This window comes from Typha angustifolia, chromosome 7 (assembly GCF_048772165.1).
Source record: "Typha angustifolia cultivar Huaian chromosome 7, ASM4877216v1, whole genome shotgun sequence".
Classification (NCBI taxonomy): Eukaryota; Viridiplantae; Streptophyta; class Magnoliopsida; order Poales; family Typhaceae; genus Typha; species Typha angustifolia.
Window position 1 is genome coordinate 5,179,610 of NC_133245.1, and position 18,074 is coordinate 5,197,683.

General features: G+C 35.8%; 3 protein-coding genes across 3 annotated transcripts; 2 read left to right on the forward strand and 1 right to left on the reverse strand.

The window, feature by feature from the left end:
- Positions 1-488: 488 nt before the first annotated feature.
- Positions 489-1,923, reverse strand: LOC140763717 (uncharacterized). The gene is made up of 5 exons (XM_073102032.1): positions 1,374-1,923; positions 1,033-1,284; positions 875-940; positions 721-786; positions 489-624 (listed from the first exon to the last, which is right to left on the reverse strand). Exons 1-5 carry the CDS (start codon positions 1,899-1,901, stop codon positions 526-528), a joined length of 1,011 nt encoding a protein of 336 aa, XP_072958133.1. The 5' UTR covers positions 1,902-1,923; the 3' UTR covers positions 489-525.
- An 8,667-nt stretch (positions 1,924-10,590) lies between these two features.
- Positions 10,591-11,382, forward strand: LOC140763338 (copper transporter 1-like). The gene has a single exon (XM_073101480.1). It carries the CDS (start codon positions 10,688-10,690, stop codon positions 11,129-11,131), a length of 444 nt encoding a protein of 147 aa, XP_072957581.1. The 5' UTR covers positions 10,591-10,687; the 3' UTR covers positions 11,132-11,382.
- Positions 11,383-14,244: 2,862 nt separating this feature from the next.
- LOC140762162 (copper transporter 1-like) lies at positions 14,245-14,646 on the forward strand. The gene has a single exon (XM_073099787.1). The coding sequence runs from the start codon at positions 14,245-14,247 to the stop codon at positions 14,644-14,646; it is 402 nt and encodes a 133-aa protein (XP_072955888.1).
- Positions 14,647-18,074: the final 3,428 nt, after the last annotated feature.

The following is an 18,074-nucleotide window of genomic DNA, read 5'->3' on the forward strand; positions in this document are numbered from 1 at the left end:
CTTGATGTGTTAGTTTTCAAATAATAGAGAGTTACTCTTTGCCATGACTTAGACAAGACTACGCTACATTACATTACAGCTGCTGTTCTCAGTTTGAACATTGTCCACAGTAGCAAAAGGAGTATAAAGATTCTGCAACAAGAATTCATTTGGAGAAGAAACTTTTATTTGAGGATAGTTTTTTTGATAAAAGATTAGAAACTTTAAGTGTTACAATCTCTGAATAAAAGAGGATCATAAAATATTTTCCTTTTTCTCTTATGCTATTTGCCTGAAGTCATGGCTTCATCCGTTTCCCATATACAATGGGGACAACCAAGCTTGGCATAGGCCAATTCCTTTCAGCTACTTCTTTCTACAAAAGTACATGGAAAAGATTTCTGAAGAACATGAAATTGATTGATGTACTCAAAGGATTACTACCCAGAATGGTTTATTAATTGTAAACCCATTACATGATAGTAATTAATCCTTAGGGAGTTAGGGTAAATGATAAGAGGATTTATTAACAACTCCTTTCACTCCTTATTTTTGCTGACGTGGGGAGGTCTTTAGATCAAATCCAATGTTCATCCCATTGTAAGCAATCGGAGCGTACATCCATAGTTTGTCCGAACTCAAGAGCTACAAAGGAGAAACCACCAAAATATGTTACATTAATCATATGCCACAAAGTAAAATCTAAATCTTTGTATCTTAATCTAAGGAAATAATGCTTACCTTAATTTGGACCTGCAAGAACTTCACATACTGAACTGCTTCTTCAAGCATTGTGCTAATATCTACCTGTAAAATGACACCGATATGGTTCCTTAGCTATCATGATACCTTCATTGGATGAAGAAGTATCTATCCATTGTTATCTGAAACTTACTTTGGTTCCATTTGGCACAAGATTCTGCAGTACTTTAAGCCTCTCATTGATCCTTTCCCTCCTTTTCTGTATTCAAGTAGTAACATCATCAGAATCTAATTCAAAAAAAAAAAAAAAATTATATTCATGAAGAAGAATTCAGATTATAAAGATTATACCCTTGCGTAGAGGCTTTGTGGGTCGGTTGCCGATCCCCGACCGGCTCTAGTTTTCCCATTCAAATTGAGAGCAGCAGAGCTTTTGGAGCTGGAACTTGTGCTGCCTCCTCCATTCATATCTTGTGAACCATTCGAATCATTATCAGAGCTATAGCAGCTAGAGCTCTGGCCATTCAATGTCGCATTGCTCTCCTCATCTCCACTTCTGATGCTCTTTTGGGTTCTCTTGGCCCTTTTTGCGCACTTTTGGACCTGCACTTCGGTCATACCTATCAGGATCAAAATAGAACTACTGATGAAAAAAGTACTTGAAAAGCATGATACAAGACATCTACACATACCTGCGCAGAAGAACGGGCCTTCTTCTTTGAGCTTTGAGCAGGGGTACCAAGCAGCTTATCATGTTCCATAACATTCTCCTCCTTGCTAACGTTGGACTTTCTCTTGGGTGGTGCGCATTCAGAGAGGTTCAGGCAGGAATCTTCGCGATCATCGCTGCTCGTTTCGTCATTCACGCAGTTCAGGTCTCCAAATGATGGATTGGGAACTACGCTAATGGACGGATCTTTGCGTTGGTTGTTCATCAAGCTGAATTCTAGTGGTGCAGAGTAAGTATTGATCCCGAAGGGTGGGTTCGCTTCATTTAGGTAGTAGCAGCTTTCATAAGGAAGAGGAGGAGGAACAATGAAGCTTTCGGTAGTAGTACTGCTGCTAATACTACTACCACTATTACTACCATCCCCTTGAGACCAATTGTATACATTAGAGTTGGCAGCTTGATCAGACCAGAAGAATGATGGAGTTGCAAGGCACAAGTCTTGATGATCTTGCTCACTCTGAAATGGGTATGTACCAAGAAAATGCACCATGATATCAGGCTCCTCAGATGGCATGGATGAAATGTAAGAGCTCCAACTCTCCCCTGAGACCACCCCCGCAGACTCCATTTGATACTGAGACATTAAAGGGATGGAAGAAGGGGGGGTTTGGTCTCTGAGGAGTGTCCCGAAGTGTAGCTTGGTGAGACATTGCCATGCTCTCCATAGCTATTTATATGGATGCTGCAAACATAGAAGATTATGACTTTGCTCATTACACCGCCCAGTTGTAAATTATTAATTCATCATCATCATTAAAGATTGCAATTCCACGGTGACACAACTCAAATGGCCTTTAGATATTAGCAATGAAAGGTAAGTAATTCAAGATCTCAGTTGACATGCCATCAGGATATTTAAATGTTGGTTGAATGACTGGAATAGGATCTGACTCGCGCTCAGCGTGGCTTTTACAATAATTATTAAGTAGGATGGGAGGATATTAACAGTGAGAAGTCCATGATCTGGCAGTGGGAAGAACGTGGGTATATTAGAAAAGAATTGGTAGAGAATATTGCTGGTGGTAATAAACAAACAATGCAGGGAGAGAGATCAGCATGATCGTGGTGAGGGGTTCGGACATTTTTAATTACTCTAGAAGGATTAGACAGCGCCTCCGCCGCTTGCGGTGTTTGTCATTCTCCAAGGGTTCACCTACCCATAGTTCCATTCCTTCTGCTCACAGCCTCATTAGGGGGTCATTGTTTTCAGATGAACATTTTCTAACTGGCAAAACTGAGACTTGCATACAGCAAAGATTGTGGGTGTCTTAAACTATCACAACAAAATAATATTGATGATAGTTAACAATTCTTACTTCTTATATTACTCATTGCAATCAATCAAGAATGATATAAAGAAATCAGAATGCTCAAGTTCTTGTCAACGAACTGGTGCATTTCTCTCAACTAGCATCTGAGAACAGAAAATATACTAAACCAAATCATGGAACTAAGAGTGTCAGAGACAAAGGAATAAAATCCTCGCCAGTATCAAGTATTCATTGCTTTGTTTACTTTCTGTAACTTTTATATTACTTTGTATAATGGTATGCGCTAAGGTATATATTACTATCATAAAGAGCTAATTGGTTTAATTTTTTTTAGATTCCAAGGCATTGAAATGCAGGGCAGGGGAGGCTGTTGTAAAATGTATAGTATTTATCAGTTTCTGAGATAGATAGGCTGCACAACTAAAGACTCATTTAAAGGTGTCAGATTGGTTTTCTATTTGTTAAACTATCAAATGTATATCTGATATGAATGCTATTAAGGTTAGATCTGGGTCCCTCCATAATCTGATTTCGATGACCTCATTGGTAAAAAGTAACCCAAAAAAAATTGAATAAATAAAGAGTTCCATGCCAATGAACTCCAACCGACCATGATCGACAATAGACAATCATAATTCAGGAGAAGGCATCAATTCTGCTTTCTTTCAGGAATACAACAGAAGATGCCTCATTATTCCAATTATAGCTAGAGGCTAATAAACAAAGAAGATAGCTAAGTTGCCAACATGAAATATCAATGAACTAGATAAATACCACTTGCTTCCAATTCTTACTTTTAGCTTTCCAAGAGAGAGACCCAGGGAAGTGCTGGACGTTTTGCCGGCAATTGCACGTTGGTTTTTAGAATAGCCATACGAAGTGATCAGATATCATTAACAAATATTGAAGGGAAGAATTTGATCCAGGTTTATTCCCTTTCTGTGCACTTCATGTTTCTTCTGTTTTCTGATTTAAGAAATCCATATTTGTTTGGCTCTGAAATGAAGGTTGATTCTGAAACAGAGGCTGGTTTTGAGAGCTATCACCTGTTGGAGCTGTTTAAAATTTAACCAATAAAGCCAGAGAAGAACCTTCTGGGGTATAAGATAATTCAAGTCCTTCATAACTCAAAACAATAAATTGGTTGTCGGCTTACGCTAATATACTACATTACAGGGCATCAAATTCTGAAAACAATAGTATGTTGTCAATTTTTTCAAAGGACACATGGGGGTGCTTGATTCAGTCTTGGTTTTTTTAATCATAGAGATTATAAACATGCTAAGATACAGTGCTGAGATATTTGCAACTGACTTTGACTTTTATATATGAGGAATGTGGACTTCTGCCTTCCTTATTACCTCTACTTTGCTCTTAAGATCATCAAATTTGCATCAACTGAAATCATGACCAGATACATTTGATGTAATTGATTCTTTTTGAAGCAAATAATACCTTAACAACAATCATAATGCAATGTAATACACGAACTTTGTATGTTGTAATTTAAGACAAATGACAATAGCTTGGTTGTGCTTGCACATATATTTCTGCACTGGTGCTTTACAAACACACACACACGAAACAACAAACAAATTAAGAAACTAGAGAATAATCATAGTAATGGCATTGAAATGGAGTTTGAACCTGATCGCGCGACCTGGTAATTGAACAGCTCCACATGGCATTTCATTTTCATACAAGTTAATGTACAATTCAATCCTCAATGTAGAGAACAGCTAGGAAACAATTAATATGAGTGTGTTTTTTTCCTTCTTTTATATGTTGAGGAAAAGCCCATAGGCACTTTTATTGATTGCTTGAGAAACAGTTCAAAGATTTTCGCGGATTAGTCCAAACAGCAGACTTACATTCTTGAATGGCTAGATTGGCTAGAGAGTTGGCAACGACTTTATCACACCATTTGCATTCCTAGCTATTAGATCAATAGCTCAGTTTAAGCCAGAAGAAACACCATTTAATGTTTGGCAAGAGCAAGACAATGATTTTTTTAAACCCAGGTAAAAAAGTAACTGACTTCTCCCATAGTGGTGCCCAAAATGAAGTGATCTGATAGCCAGATTGCATCAACCTAGCAGAACGGAGTCACCCTCTTTGCAAAGCTATATGGTTCGTCCTAGCCAAAAGAATGCATGGTTGGGTAGGATCAGCAATTCACATTAGATGAGTTGTATACCTTCAAATCAATCAACAAAATAATGAAACTGGAAACCTTCATCAACCCACAAATACTGCATCCCTCAGTTGAAAATAATAGGAAAGGAACTTTCTCAATTCTAAATATAAATGTAAATATCATTCAAGTACAACTAGCACCAACTATAAAGAATGAGAGTACAGAAGTTAATATTATATTATCCATGAACAATGCCCAAGTCTTCCTCCTGCAAAGTCGTTAGGCCGACTGAACTTTATGAAGTTTGAAGATATTTTACTTAATTCGGTCCCGTTAATTATGATCATAATTATGCAAATGTCAAAGAACTCCTTCTGTACTTCAGGTCGAGTGCAAAATAAATGATCGACTTGGACACCATTAAGATCCAACTTAGTATAAAGTACAGAATTGAAACCTAAATATATATCATTAATGTTTGATTAGGCCGGCCATCAAAGAATATATGAAATAAATCTTGTATCTAGAACTAAACTTTCCTTGATTGGAATAGGCATACTCGTTTGGGTCCTGAGAGGCAAAAGAAATCCAACATGCAGTTATACAAAAATCAGCACCAGTAACAGTAAACAGCTGAGGTCTTCAAATAAATATCCCTTGATGCCACTCCAACCTTGAGCTTCTACATGCATTTAACAACATCAAGTCACAAGCATCTCTATATGTATAAAGGATGCATTAATAGCTATTCAAATGTTATGTACAATAAACTATAGAGAATTCGCTTGCTTGAAGCGTACCAGATCTAATATAAGCTTAATCATTTATCAAGCTCCGCGTTATCTATAATTGATAATAAATTTTCTCTTTTTTCTCCTCCCCTATCTTTCTCTTATTTTGTTGTTGTGAAAAGAGTAGCTATAAGAACTAATTTTTGGACCTCTGAAAATTTTAAACCCTATGGAAATATATCTCTTATGCGCGCACTATTACAAGAGCAGAACGAGCAAAACTAAGTGTAAAGCACAATCACATGACATAAATTTTTTATGTAGAAAACCTATATCAACCAAGGGTAAAAACTAAAACTCCTCCACGTATCAAAATTAATGTATTATAATCATAGATATCGGATACTTACATCCAATTTCACTACTCAAAACCCATAGCTATGGGTTGAAAATTTTCTTGCTCACTAAACCCCGCAATCAGCTATTCTGCTAGAACTCATGGAGTTAGTTGAAACACGTCCCTATACTCCCTTGAGATGTTGATGTAGATGAATAGATGTTGTACCTCGAAGATCTTGATGATCTAGCTCCAATAATGAAGTAGATGTTAGACAAGCAATCTCCCCTCTTTCTCAATAAAGTTACTAGGGTTTATGTGGAAGAGATATTCAAAAACTTCTCATGACTTTCATTTTGATCTTTAGATCTCTTAATTAATCTTCTCCGAGAGATGACCTAGGGTTAGATCAAAAATCTATTAGATACCTCTGCAAAAATATATCAAAAACTAAACTTAAAATTTCTCAAAATGGCATCATAAAAAATAGCCACATGTTTGTACACCGCTTAGTGTGTTCGAATGCCTTACACAAAATAAGTCTTTTTGTGGAGGCATTTTCAAGTAGTTATGTACCATTTTTGAAACACCCGTCTTTAAATACACATGCCTCTCATGTGGATAAAATATACGTGATTTCCATATAACATATTTGTCAATGTTTTTGCATAATATATAAAAAGCCTAATTTTTTAATAAATAATACTAACAAAAGAAGCTCAAAGTACCACATTTCATAACAAGCTTTAAATACATATCCATATACCACACAGAATAGATGCTCATGCAAAAAGCTACAATCTATCTAACTTACAGCAATAAAGTAAATAAAAAAGACTATATGTAAGACATTGCCAGATCCTCTACGGGCTTGGGGTCATCTACTGATCTAAAAATATTTTTATCAAAATATGGGGAGCATAAAGCCAAGCAAGTATCCACTTCTATAGTATAAAAGTAGTGTAAATAAAAATGTAACAATATGATAAATATAAATATGCAATCATGATGATGCATTAGCACTACATACTCGTTATGTTCATATCTAATGTGCACATGTATTAAAAATTTATAACATTACATAGATTAATTTGGACTATCATGTTCTCAAACTCAAGCTCACATAGAGCTCTGCCTATATGTCATGTCAACACTCTACAATATGATATGCCTCATTTTAGGCTAGTAAGTCTTTAACTTAGGCTCACATAGAGTTACACGCTTATAGGCTATATTAGCACTCACACTCGATCACACAAACACCCCTAAGATAGGGTAGATCGTAGCGATAGAATTGCTTGTTCCTCACCTAACGAACAGTATGACTAATTATTCGTCACTACAGATCGATGACCTCAGTCATAAGCATATCTCATGAGTTAGTATCATACATTGATTCTACCATTTAAGCACTTAGCTCTACATCATCGCACCGCCGTGCAAAAAATTATGTCATCGTTCAAGGACGCCCTCACTTTACGACATCAAGTATCGCTAGGTCTACGTCATCTTACCTTTCGCTCTCTAATTTAAATACTCTAAAAAGTTTAACTCTCATCGAGCCATAGTAAATCACCCATCACCTAGTGAAACAACAGCCTGAATTATTTAGGATTAACAGATTGAGACCTCAAGTATGGGCCCTAATATATAATAATAATGTATTTTTTTTATCTCTTACCTTGACTAGGGAGGTGTCAGATAATATCAAAATGTAGAAATCACTCTCTTTATGATAGTATACGTGTACTAGTGGCATGATATTATACAATACAAATAAGCATAATGAAACATACATCGTTAATCATATATTACATGCTTTCATACATAATCATGCTCATATATATGTATAGTAATCATGATAAGTATAATTATGTGCACAGCAAGTAAAGTTAACACGTATTACTTGCATAAATAATTATAAATAAATATCTATATATACATGATATGAAATGCGATGATATATAAAGTAAGGTATTTTATTACCTACATTACTCCTAAACTACTAAAATTTCATTTACCTAATATTGTTTCTTAGACAACTAATTATAATTGTGCCACAAGATCATTCTCGCAAGGTATGAAGTCCAAATCGATAATGAAGTAATAAAAATATAAGAACAATATTTCTATAACTAATTAATTAAATAATCATACTAACATTCATTATAAACTTGAGTAGGTCTATATAAGAATTTTTATATTTATTAATCAGGTAGAGCTATCATAGTTTTACCAAGACCTAATACGTTATTAAAAGTATTAAAAATAATTTATCTCAAATTATAACTCCACTGTTTACTGTTGATTTAAAGCAAACAAAATAAATAACATTTATTTAACATACTTTACTAAATAAGAAATATGCCTAGTACGATCTCTCTACACTGATCTGTATTAATTATTCAATAAAACCAATTAACACAAATACACACCACCTACTTATTTATTAAAATTGATTTAACTATTATTATAACTAATAAAGCTATTATCTAAAGATGATTAATATTTAAGGTTTAGGTTGACATGGACAATTATATGAAAAGATTAAAGCATACTAAAATAAAATAAAGAGCAATTAATCTATTGAGCCAACCCAAGGCCCAAAACAATAGGCTCAACTACAACTAACCCAAAAACCACAAATCAACTCACCAAGCTTGGGCCTAAAATCCAACTTAATTAAGCTCAAGTAGTCATTTAGGCTAAGCCACAACCTAACCCACAACCAACATTGGCTAGGCCGTAGCCCAACCCACAACTAACATGAGCTGGGTCATAATCTAACTAACTACACCATGGGCTAAGCCACAAACCAGCCCAAACCAATTTAGGCTAGGCTGACAACAGCCCGACCCACCAAACCATGGGTTGGGCTCCACCCAACCTAAGCACAAGATAGGTTGGGCCACACTCAGTCCAGCACAACCACACCCGTCCCCTCCCTCAACTAGAGACATCTGAGAGAGAAGTAGTGATTGTTGGTGAACGCCATTTGGAGAACTAATTCCTAATAGGCTTAATTCTTCTTCAACCTACATCTCTTCCAACTTCACACTTAAAAAAGTATTGTTCTTCCTTGCTCCGCTCAACCATGATTTACTGTGCACAATCTATTACCAACAGTCACAACTACTCTTGTGGTCCATATGTAATTCGATCTCATCAAATAGAAAACATATTATAAAATAGCAATAATAAAGTAAGAGACAAATTTACATAAAAAACTCTTAATATCGAAAAACCATGGAGCAATAGAAAAAATCCACTAAAAAAGAACATAGAGTACACCAATTCAAACAACTCGAATAGACCAATCTATATTTGAAAAACACCATTTCTACAACCCAATACAAGAGTTTTACTATGACAAGTATAGGAATCTCTAGGAAAAGTATTAGAGAAATTAATACTCCATTGAGAGGATCCACTTTGTCCAGAGTTCTGACTATGAAAACCGTATAGACGTCAAGGGTTAACTACAAGTCCAAGTAGAAGGCCTTCTTTTACTTTCCTTTTCTCTCTCTATTCTCTCATTTTTTATCCTAGTACTCCATCTAACCTATATTCTCTTCTTTATATAGGTATACAAAACTAATGTCATTCTCCTAGATAAACACATATAAATATCTAAAATACCCTTTTCTAAGTTTAATGTGTAAAATTTTTATCAATAATTTTTGTAACACATAAGATAAGATATACTTTGTTGTAATATGATATCGTGCATAATACTAGATTCGCTTTTCTACTATTTTTAATAACTTATGCAATGGCAAAATAAACTCTCTTTTTCATCTAAGTTGTGTTTTATAAATCATGATTACTTAGATTCGATTATCGAAATGATATTTTTAAAAGAGCACAAGTAATTTCTGTGGCAATTCTAGTATTCTAAAAAATATAGTGATAATTCTAATATTTTAAAAGATTTTAGTAACAATTATCTTAGAATTCCTAAATAATGTCAGAGTTAAGAGTGCCATAAATTTCCACAATATCTCCAAAAAGTGCTCCAATTGAACTCTGAAGCAAGAGTTTGGCAGATGATCTGCCCCTTCGTCTTGCTGTCAATAGGTTAGTAGGAACTATCATGTGTAAAAGTACTGTAAATACAAGTTGTTAGGCGGCAAATAGTAGAAATAGTCATCCAGTCCTTTCATATCTGAACATGCAATTAATAAAAATAAAGAATACAAGCATAATTAAAGCACAATGAATAGGTTCAAAATTAATGCCCTAATAACTCACTATTATCTGTTTGAGTCCAAACTGTTAGGTGACAGAACAACAACAATATATCGTAACTTAACAGGTTGTATCATAGTATATTGGAGGAAAGGACATATACAGCATGGATTTGAATTCTCCCACTACCTCACCTTATCCTAAGACCAAGACTAATTTCCATTTGATATATACTTCTGGCCATTAATTGTTGGACAATCGGAGCAAGAAAATTGACAGCATACAACAAACCACGCGCCAACTAGCATACAAAATAAAAGTCTATTCCTAATTCATATAAAACAAATGAAATAAAAGTCTATTAATGCCGTTCTTTCCGGCTGTGTACTACCACTTATACCCGCTTCTGCTCGTACTGCAAAAATGAAAGTACACTGCAATAAACTCGAATAGCTACAAAACATACATCACCCTCCCTATCTCACCTTCTCATACTCGCATTTTTATAATCGAATCCCAAAGAAGTGCAACTCTTCTCTCTCTCTCTCTCTCTCTCTCTCTCTCTCTCTCTCTCTCTCTCTCTCTCTCGTAGATAGCAAAAATCCCACATCGATGGATCATTCAGGGATGAACATGGGTAACACGACCAACATGGCTACTCCCAAGATTAGATACACCGCCATGACCTTCTACTGGGGCAAGAACTCGGAGATCCTCTTCACGGGATGGCCCGGCACGCGGGGCGGCATGTACGCGCTCGCCCTTATCGTCGTCTTCGTCCTCGCCGTCCTCATCGAGATGCTCAGCAACTGCCGCCTGACCAAGCCGGGGGCGAACCGCATCGCGGCCGGGCTGACGCAGACGGCCGTCCACGCGATCCGCGTCGGCCTCGCCTATGTCATGATGCTCGCGGTCATGTCCTTCAACGGCGGCGTGCTTATCGTCGCCGTTTTCGGGCACGCAGTCGGGTTCTTGGCATTTAGGAGCTTGGCGTCTGGGAAGAACAAGTGTGAGGGTCCGAACAAGGGTGACCTTCCTGAGATGCCGTGCTGTTGATTTCTTCTGATTGAATCCATGGTTTCCGGAGGCTTGCTGCTTTTGTGCTGTGTGAAAATAAAGAACGTCTGGTTTGAAAACTGAGTTAGAAGGATGTGATTGTATATGACTTTTATTCTGTATGATGGTTTGTGCAAGTTTGTTCTACTCTTTACTGAAATTTTAATTTCGTGAAATTGTGTTGGTATTGAAATAAAATGATGTGTAACATACGTCTTTGATTGCCAAAATGTAAACTTCAGTTCTTGTCATTATAATTGAGTAATGGGAAGTCATTTTTACAAAATATGTGTATGGTTTGATGTCATCGTGTTGATCGTAATTCAGGCTGCGAAAATTGTGGTGCGCCGGGAAGAAGCCGACCGAGATCGTGCCGGCTGGGGAGATGGACGAAAGTTCTTCCTCTTAGGGCCTGTTGATTTCTTCTAAAGTGAGGTTGGATTTGTTTGTTTCTACGATTTTGAATTATAAACTTAACGTCGACTGTTCATTTGGAGATAGATAAGCAACTCAAGCTTTTAATAAAGACAATCCTAACTATTTTTCTTTTCATTTTAGATTGTTTCCAAGTACTCATCTTACACCTTTATAGCTTATGATAATTTGTACGTCTTACACACATCGACGCAGGATCACAGTGTACCTAACTGGGATTCACATAGACATCGAATTTGGTGAAAGGAAATTTATGACAGAGTGAATCTTCCCAATCGAATATTATCGTCTAGATGGGTTTCGAGTTTTGTACTATGTTTCTTTTTTCTTTTTCTTTTTTCAGAGTTGTATACGATGTTTCTTGCTTAATGGATTTTTCTATTATCTGATAGTTTATCTACATCATAGAGTTTTCAATGTAAGTCTCTGTGCCTAAGTTTTCAGTGATTATTTGGTTTAGCCTCCTAACGTGGAATCTAAGCCTAACTAGGATTACTCCATCTATGCATTTAATCTCTAGATAGATTAGGAGACACCGAAAACTCTTCTCATTCAATTAAAAGATTATGAATAAATTTTCTTATCAAATTACTAGACATAAGTTTACTATGAGAAAGAGCTGCATTTGCATACAGAAAGATAGAGTGATAAATTTTCAGTAGGCAAATAGAACTCCTTGCTAGGCACACTAAGTGCCTACAGTGAATGTGTGGAAGGCACACAGAGGATGACCGTTGTGTACAAACAGCCACAGCGTAGACACTAAGAGGGAGAGAGAGCAGAGTCTAACAAAGTGAGTAGTGTTTGATAACTAGTTGATCTAAAAATTTAAGTTGCTTGGTAATAAAGACATAATGTATGTCATATCTTTAATGTATCTCTTAAGTATGCAGCGTAGCAATAATGCATATCATATGTTTGCTTTTAAGTATAACTTCTATATAGCACATATGGATAGATAAAAAAAACTATAGTAAAAAATAAAAATTAAATAGAGCTAAACGATATTTGAACTCTAGTCTTCTAAGAAGACTAGCACTAGTACTGTGTTAAAGAACTAGATGACTCAAAAATTTAACTTGTTAGATAAACTAACAATACATATAATATCTTTAACAAGTGAGAGATAGGAGTGGTGTAAGATTAGAGTGAGAGCATTGTAGATTAGTTGTCCGGCTACTCTATAAAAAGGCACGGGGAGTCTGTCATTTAGAATTACTGTACTAGGTTGTGCGAGTGAGATCTTCGGATAACGATTAATCTTATCCACATTCTTCAAGTCTTTGTACTTTGTACTTTCATGGTGAATATGCTGATGCCCATTAATCGGTTTTTTTACCTCTTGAAGAGTCTCCCATGCATGCCTTGTTTACTGCGTTTTTGTTGTTGTTGTTGTTTGTTAAGATTGGATCAACACGGAATGCGTGCACACTAATTCTGATAATAATAACTTTAATCACAAGAAAGAATAAGTACAATTTGCAGGCCTTACTAGAATTGCAGTTTGTTTCATTATATACTCAGTTTTGCTTAAGAAGCTTTATATGTATAGCCAAAATTAACAAGAATCAATCTTCTTCAGCACAAGTGGTGCTTGTTTGCTTTCTCTTAGTTTTTATCAAAACAGACATTTTCAGATTATGGAGGAATATAATGCTCTTGAATGGAAGGAAACTAGCGTTCTTGGTGCTTTACTGGTCTTTTTTTTAGAACTTGAAATCATCTTTATTATTCATTTTCGTTTGAGCACAAGTACTATATGTGGTATAAGATAGAGTCAGGAATGAGTTAGGGCAAGGAAATATACTTGATCTAGTAATAGATTTAAACAATGGAATGCTACCAAATAAAGATTATGGTCCACTGGGACATTTTAATATATTTCCTAGAGTTACGTTCCATCATCTGCCAGAATGATGGATTTATAATTTCTTTTTTCGAGAGAGTGAAGGATCTATTATAATGTAATGATTTGGATTAACTATTATACCTTCTGGATTAGCTACATCAATCCAATCAATTGTTAATTTAAAATCGATAACATGCATTTAATTAATATTTCTAGCCTTAGAGCTTATGGCTATTGAAATCCAATGCTCCCATCAGCAGTACTTGGATAACTTTTATTAAGTTTGTCTTGCAATAAATAGAATTTCTTTTGCAGAAAACTTAGTTGTCATTCACTTGGTCTGGAACTGGAACTGCCAGTTGAAACTTAAAAAATAAAAATAAAAATGATACGACTGTTCAGAACTTTCTAGAATTAAACGTACACCCATGAGGCCATAACCCATTACAAGTAGCTAGGCTGCGTACACTCCTAAGCAATCATATGGCAATAACTCAATAAAATATATACAAAAAATGTTTGCATTAATTGCAACTTGTCACATCCATTGAATTGTGAATGCTTTGTACTTTTTAGTGCAGTACATGATTTTGACAGGCCCAAGCCAAATTAATTAAGATTGGTCAACTTCTATTATCCAATCTCAAAGAGCACACAGAAAAAAAATACTTCAATAAAAAGCTTCAAACTTCCTGAGCTGACACAAATGTGTAGTACAAAACAAAAGTACGAACTGCACTAATCTTCTGAACTTCTTATATAACAAAACATCACAAGCTAGATCATATAGATGAACCCGTAAACGTAGCAGGTTAGTGAAGATTACACCATGGATATGAACTCCACAAAGAAGCATTACTACCATATGACCTTGTTCTGGGGGAAGAACTCAGAGATCCTCTTCGACGGATGGCCGGGCACAAGGGGTGGTATGTACGCCCTAGCGTTGGTCACCGTATTCGCGTTCGCCTTCCTCGTCGAATGGCTCAACAATAGCCGCCTGATCGGGCCTCGCTGGAATAGAGGCATCGCCGAGCTCACCCGGACTTTGATGCACACCATAAGAGTCGGCCTCTACTTCTTGATCATGCTTGCTCTCATGTCCTTCAACGTCGGCGTAGTGCTGGTGGCAGTCGCTGGTCACGTCGTTGCCTTCTTTCTCTTCGGCAGCTCGGTCTTTAAGCATGAGGCCGAAGGGAAAACGTACGCTACTACTCCGATGGCTTCCTGATTGATTACTTTTTCTGGATGTGTTAAATCTACTGCGTGTGTTTGATTTCGTTTTGTGGAATAATTAAAGGTTTGCTTTTCCAAGTGTGGTTCATTTGAAAATTATCTGTATGTGTTTGCTGTTAAATTTCACAATTGTGGTTGATTTCTCGTGTGAAATATGGAATCAGATTGGTGAATACCGCATATTTTGACTACTATATATGGTTCGATCAATGATTCTGCGCCTCTAGGATTCACGAATTGAACATGTAATTATCTCGATCGAAGGTTACTAAAAATTTAATTTGGTTATATACTTTAAATAACACTAAGATACTGGATATCAGAAAATATTATCTTCTGTTATCCCAAACTTTTACCATGTAATCAAAGCACCTATCACTGCTATCAGCTATTGTGATGGATAAACTCAAAATTACAATATGAAAAAGAAATCTAACAGAAAATAACAGTCTTTTACACTATTGCTGATTTTAATCTTCAATTAGCCCCTCTCAAAGCTAGGCGACCACAAAGATGATTATTTCTGCCATCACTAGGAAAACTGAAATCACCAAATAGAACCAGAACATGATCTCATAATATATATCTAACTACTGCCTTGTGTTGTTCCTTGATGCATCCCGAGTATACCGCTTATCAGTAATGGTTTCGTGCATTCCTGGCTGTATATTGCTTTGATGATTGGCAAACAACTTTTAACTCTCCACTGATCAGCTAATCTTCCTCTCGCCATTCCTATACTTTGGACACTTATCCTCCATTCCTCAAAGCTCATCCTAAGTACAAATATTATGCTTCCGCAAATAGCCCCAATAATATCCACTCCTATCCGTGGTGTTGGTAGATGACCAGTGACTAGAGAATGTCACATAAGCTGGCAAATAATGAGGGAACACCAAACCGCATGCCAAAGCAATTAGGGTTAGGGGTGTCCTCCCTATCCGGACTGATGCAAATGCTGTGAACGCTATGCTCAAACTACCCAATGCGATCCATACAAAGTACGCGGCAAAATGAAGTTCTCCCAGGGGGTGGCGATGTGGACGAGCAAAACGGTGGCGAATATGGAAGAAACTACTGAAATGGTGACGATGATCATGAACATCTGGAACTGGAGGGATCACTGCCCGTCGGCGTTGTACTTGGCGAGCACGTTGAACACCGCGGAGAAGACGATGGTCCAGAATAGTACTGCGATGATGGCAAGTTTCTTGGAGGTCTTTACAGGCCATATCTCGGCGCCTGGATCCTGGGTGGTGGTCTTTGGTAGATGGCCATGGCCAGTTGGAGTAGCAGGAGATGCACCCATTTCCGTCTCGCCGTCCCAAAGTTTTAGAGAATTGGGATCCAACTTGTGTCAATGCTAGGAGGATTGTTGCCTGCAGGAGATATAATTAAAAGCATTGCAAATTATGTAGGTATTTATATAGCTAAATGTTTCAAAAATAGAGATTAGAAGAACAGAAACTAAACATAGTTTACACATTACATTTTGCTTTTATTATCACACCCTAGCATATAGGTGCTTATCATTCGTATTTTTGCTTTTGCTTTTATTGCCTCAAAAATACTTCAATTTAACGTCACACTAGCTAACAAAATAGAGAATATTCTGTTAATAATGAAAATAAAACGCAGAAGTACCTAAAATTATCTTTGACAAAGTTGTTGATACAGAGGACAAGATACTGTAGTAGAGTAAGTGAAATCGGGTTAACTTACGCTGGTATATTATAGTAATTACACATGTATAGTTAATTTTGATTCATCTATATAGTACCTATCAGTTAAGAATGCTAACCTAGTAATGTTAGAATATTTTTGAGGCAATAGAAGCAAAACATGAGTATCCTATGATGAATACCCATAGGATGGGGGTATGTTCATAATAACAAGAGAAAAAGGTTAATTTGATTTTACAATCTTCATAAGAATGAACTTACCATGGGGTGGAAGCTGCTTAATCTTACAGTATTATCAAGCGCTGTATAAACCATCGTTGTTCATAATGTTAGTTTGTGCTCTTCTGCCCTTCGAGAGTTGATGAACGATTTCCTTGGATTCTTATTGATGACTGACAAATGAAGTGATGTATTTCCTTGACAGAGTTGCTGGTTTGCAAGCTTTTCTATTAATCGTGGATCCTCATGGTCATAGTGAACAACTTCTGACCTTTTCCCTGCAATCGCAGCATGAAGAAAGTATCTGCCCTTGTTGTCGAGAAGCTTTATGCGATCGGGGCAAAGTTTCTATTAGCAAATGGGTTATTTTGGCATAGCCCTTATGTGCTGCAACCCGTATAGCTGATAGGCCATCTTCGTCTCAAAGGTAAACTATCGATGGAACAAAGTCTAATATCGTCTTCCCCTTTAAGGTCATCCCCCAGATGCAGCATAATGCAATGGAGTATTTTTGGAGGCATCACCAACTTTTGCCACATCGGCTTCTTCTTGAGTACCAGGTGTAATTTCTAACGATAGATAAAAAAAGAGTTTCAAAATGTATGCAAGACTCAGAAGAACATTCGATTCAAAATTTAGATGATAATGCTATAGCTTTTCAAATACACACAATATTGCATCTACATACGTACTTTGCAAATGCTACTTAATGGCAAGTGTCTATCACAGAATACATGCCAATGCGAGGATAATTTGCAAATATTGTAATATAGGGATATCAAGCGGTATGATCATACTAGGGGTGGGCAATCAAGTTTGAGTCGGACCAAGTTAATTTAAGCCAACATGAACGTGAATCAATTATTAAACAAGTTAGATAGATGAACCTAGGAACATGTTTAATAAATATAAAAAATTCATTTAAAATATAACATAAATTATTTGGATCATAAATTTGAATATACTAAGACTTTGTTTGTTTCCGGCATAAAGTTTTCTAAAAAAAACTTTTAGAAAACTTTATACACTTCCCTTAAATATAAATTAGGTATATTTATAATTTGGCAAATGATTTAATAAAAATTATTAGTTTCTCTCTCCTAATCGAACAATTGAGATTAAGTGATTCTAAATATTAATCGAAAGTACCAGTCATATGAATCAGAAGTATAACTCACTTTTTAAAATTGTATGGGTAAATTAGTCATATTTTATTTCTCTCTTTTACTTATCTATTTTTTTTGTATAAAAAATAAAAATAATGATAATAAATAGGTAGAAGTTGACACTCTTATTATTGAGGAACGGTTATAAGAATCAACAATAAGAAAATACTTAAATCGATTAAGCTAATTATATATGTAAAATATCTTATATACTCTTTATAATTTTACTTATGTTTTATTATTTGATTGTAAAATATAATAATTAACTTAACTAAGTTTATACAAAAATTTATATTTAGTTGCTGACTATAAATAAATATATTAATTATACTAAAAACCTTATTTAGAAAGCGTGT

Excerpts from the sequence above, each read along its gene's own strand:
- LOC140763717 (XM_073102032.1), bottom strand. The coding sequence starts at position 1,901 with ATGGTGCATTTTCTTGGTACATACCCATTTCAGAGTGAGCAAGATCAT. Across the intron at positions 941-1,032 it reads CACAAAGCCTCTACGCAAGG|AAAAGGAGGGAAAGGATCAA; the intron begins GTATAATCTTTA and ends ACTTGAATACAG. Across the intron at positions 787-874 it reads TTGTGCCAAATGGAACCAAA|GTAGATATTAGCACAATGCT; the intron begins GTAAGTTTCAGA and ends GTCATTTTACAG.
- LOC140763338 (XM_073101480.1), top strand. The coding sequence starts at position 10,688 with ATGGATCATTCAGGGATGAACATGGGTAACACGACCAACATGGCTACT.
- LOC140762162 (XM_073099787.1), top strand. The coding sequence starts at position 14,245 with ATGGATATGAACTCCACAAAGAAGCATTACTACCATATGACCTTGTTC.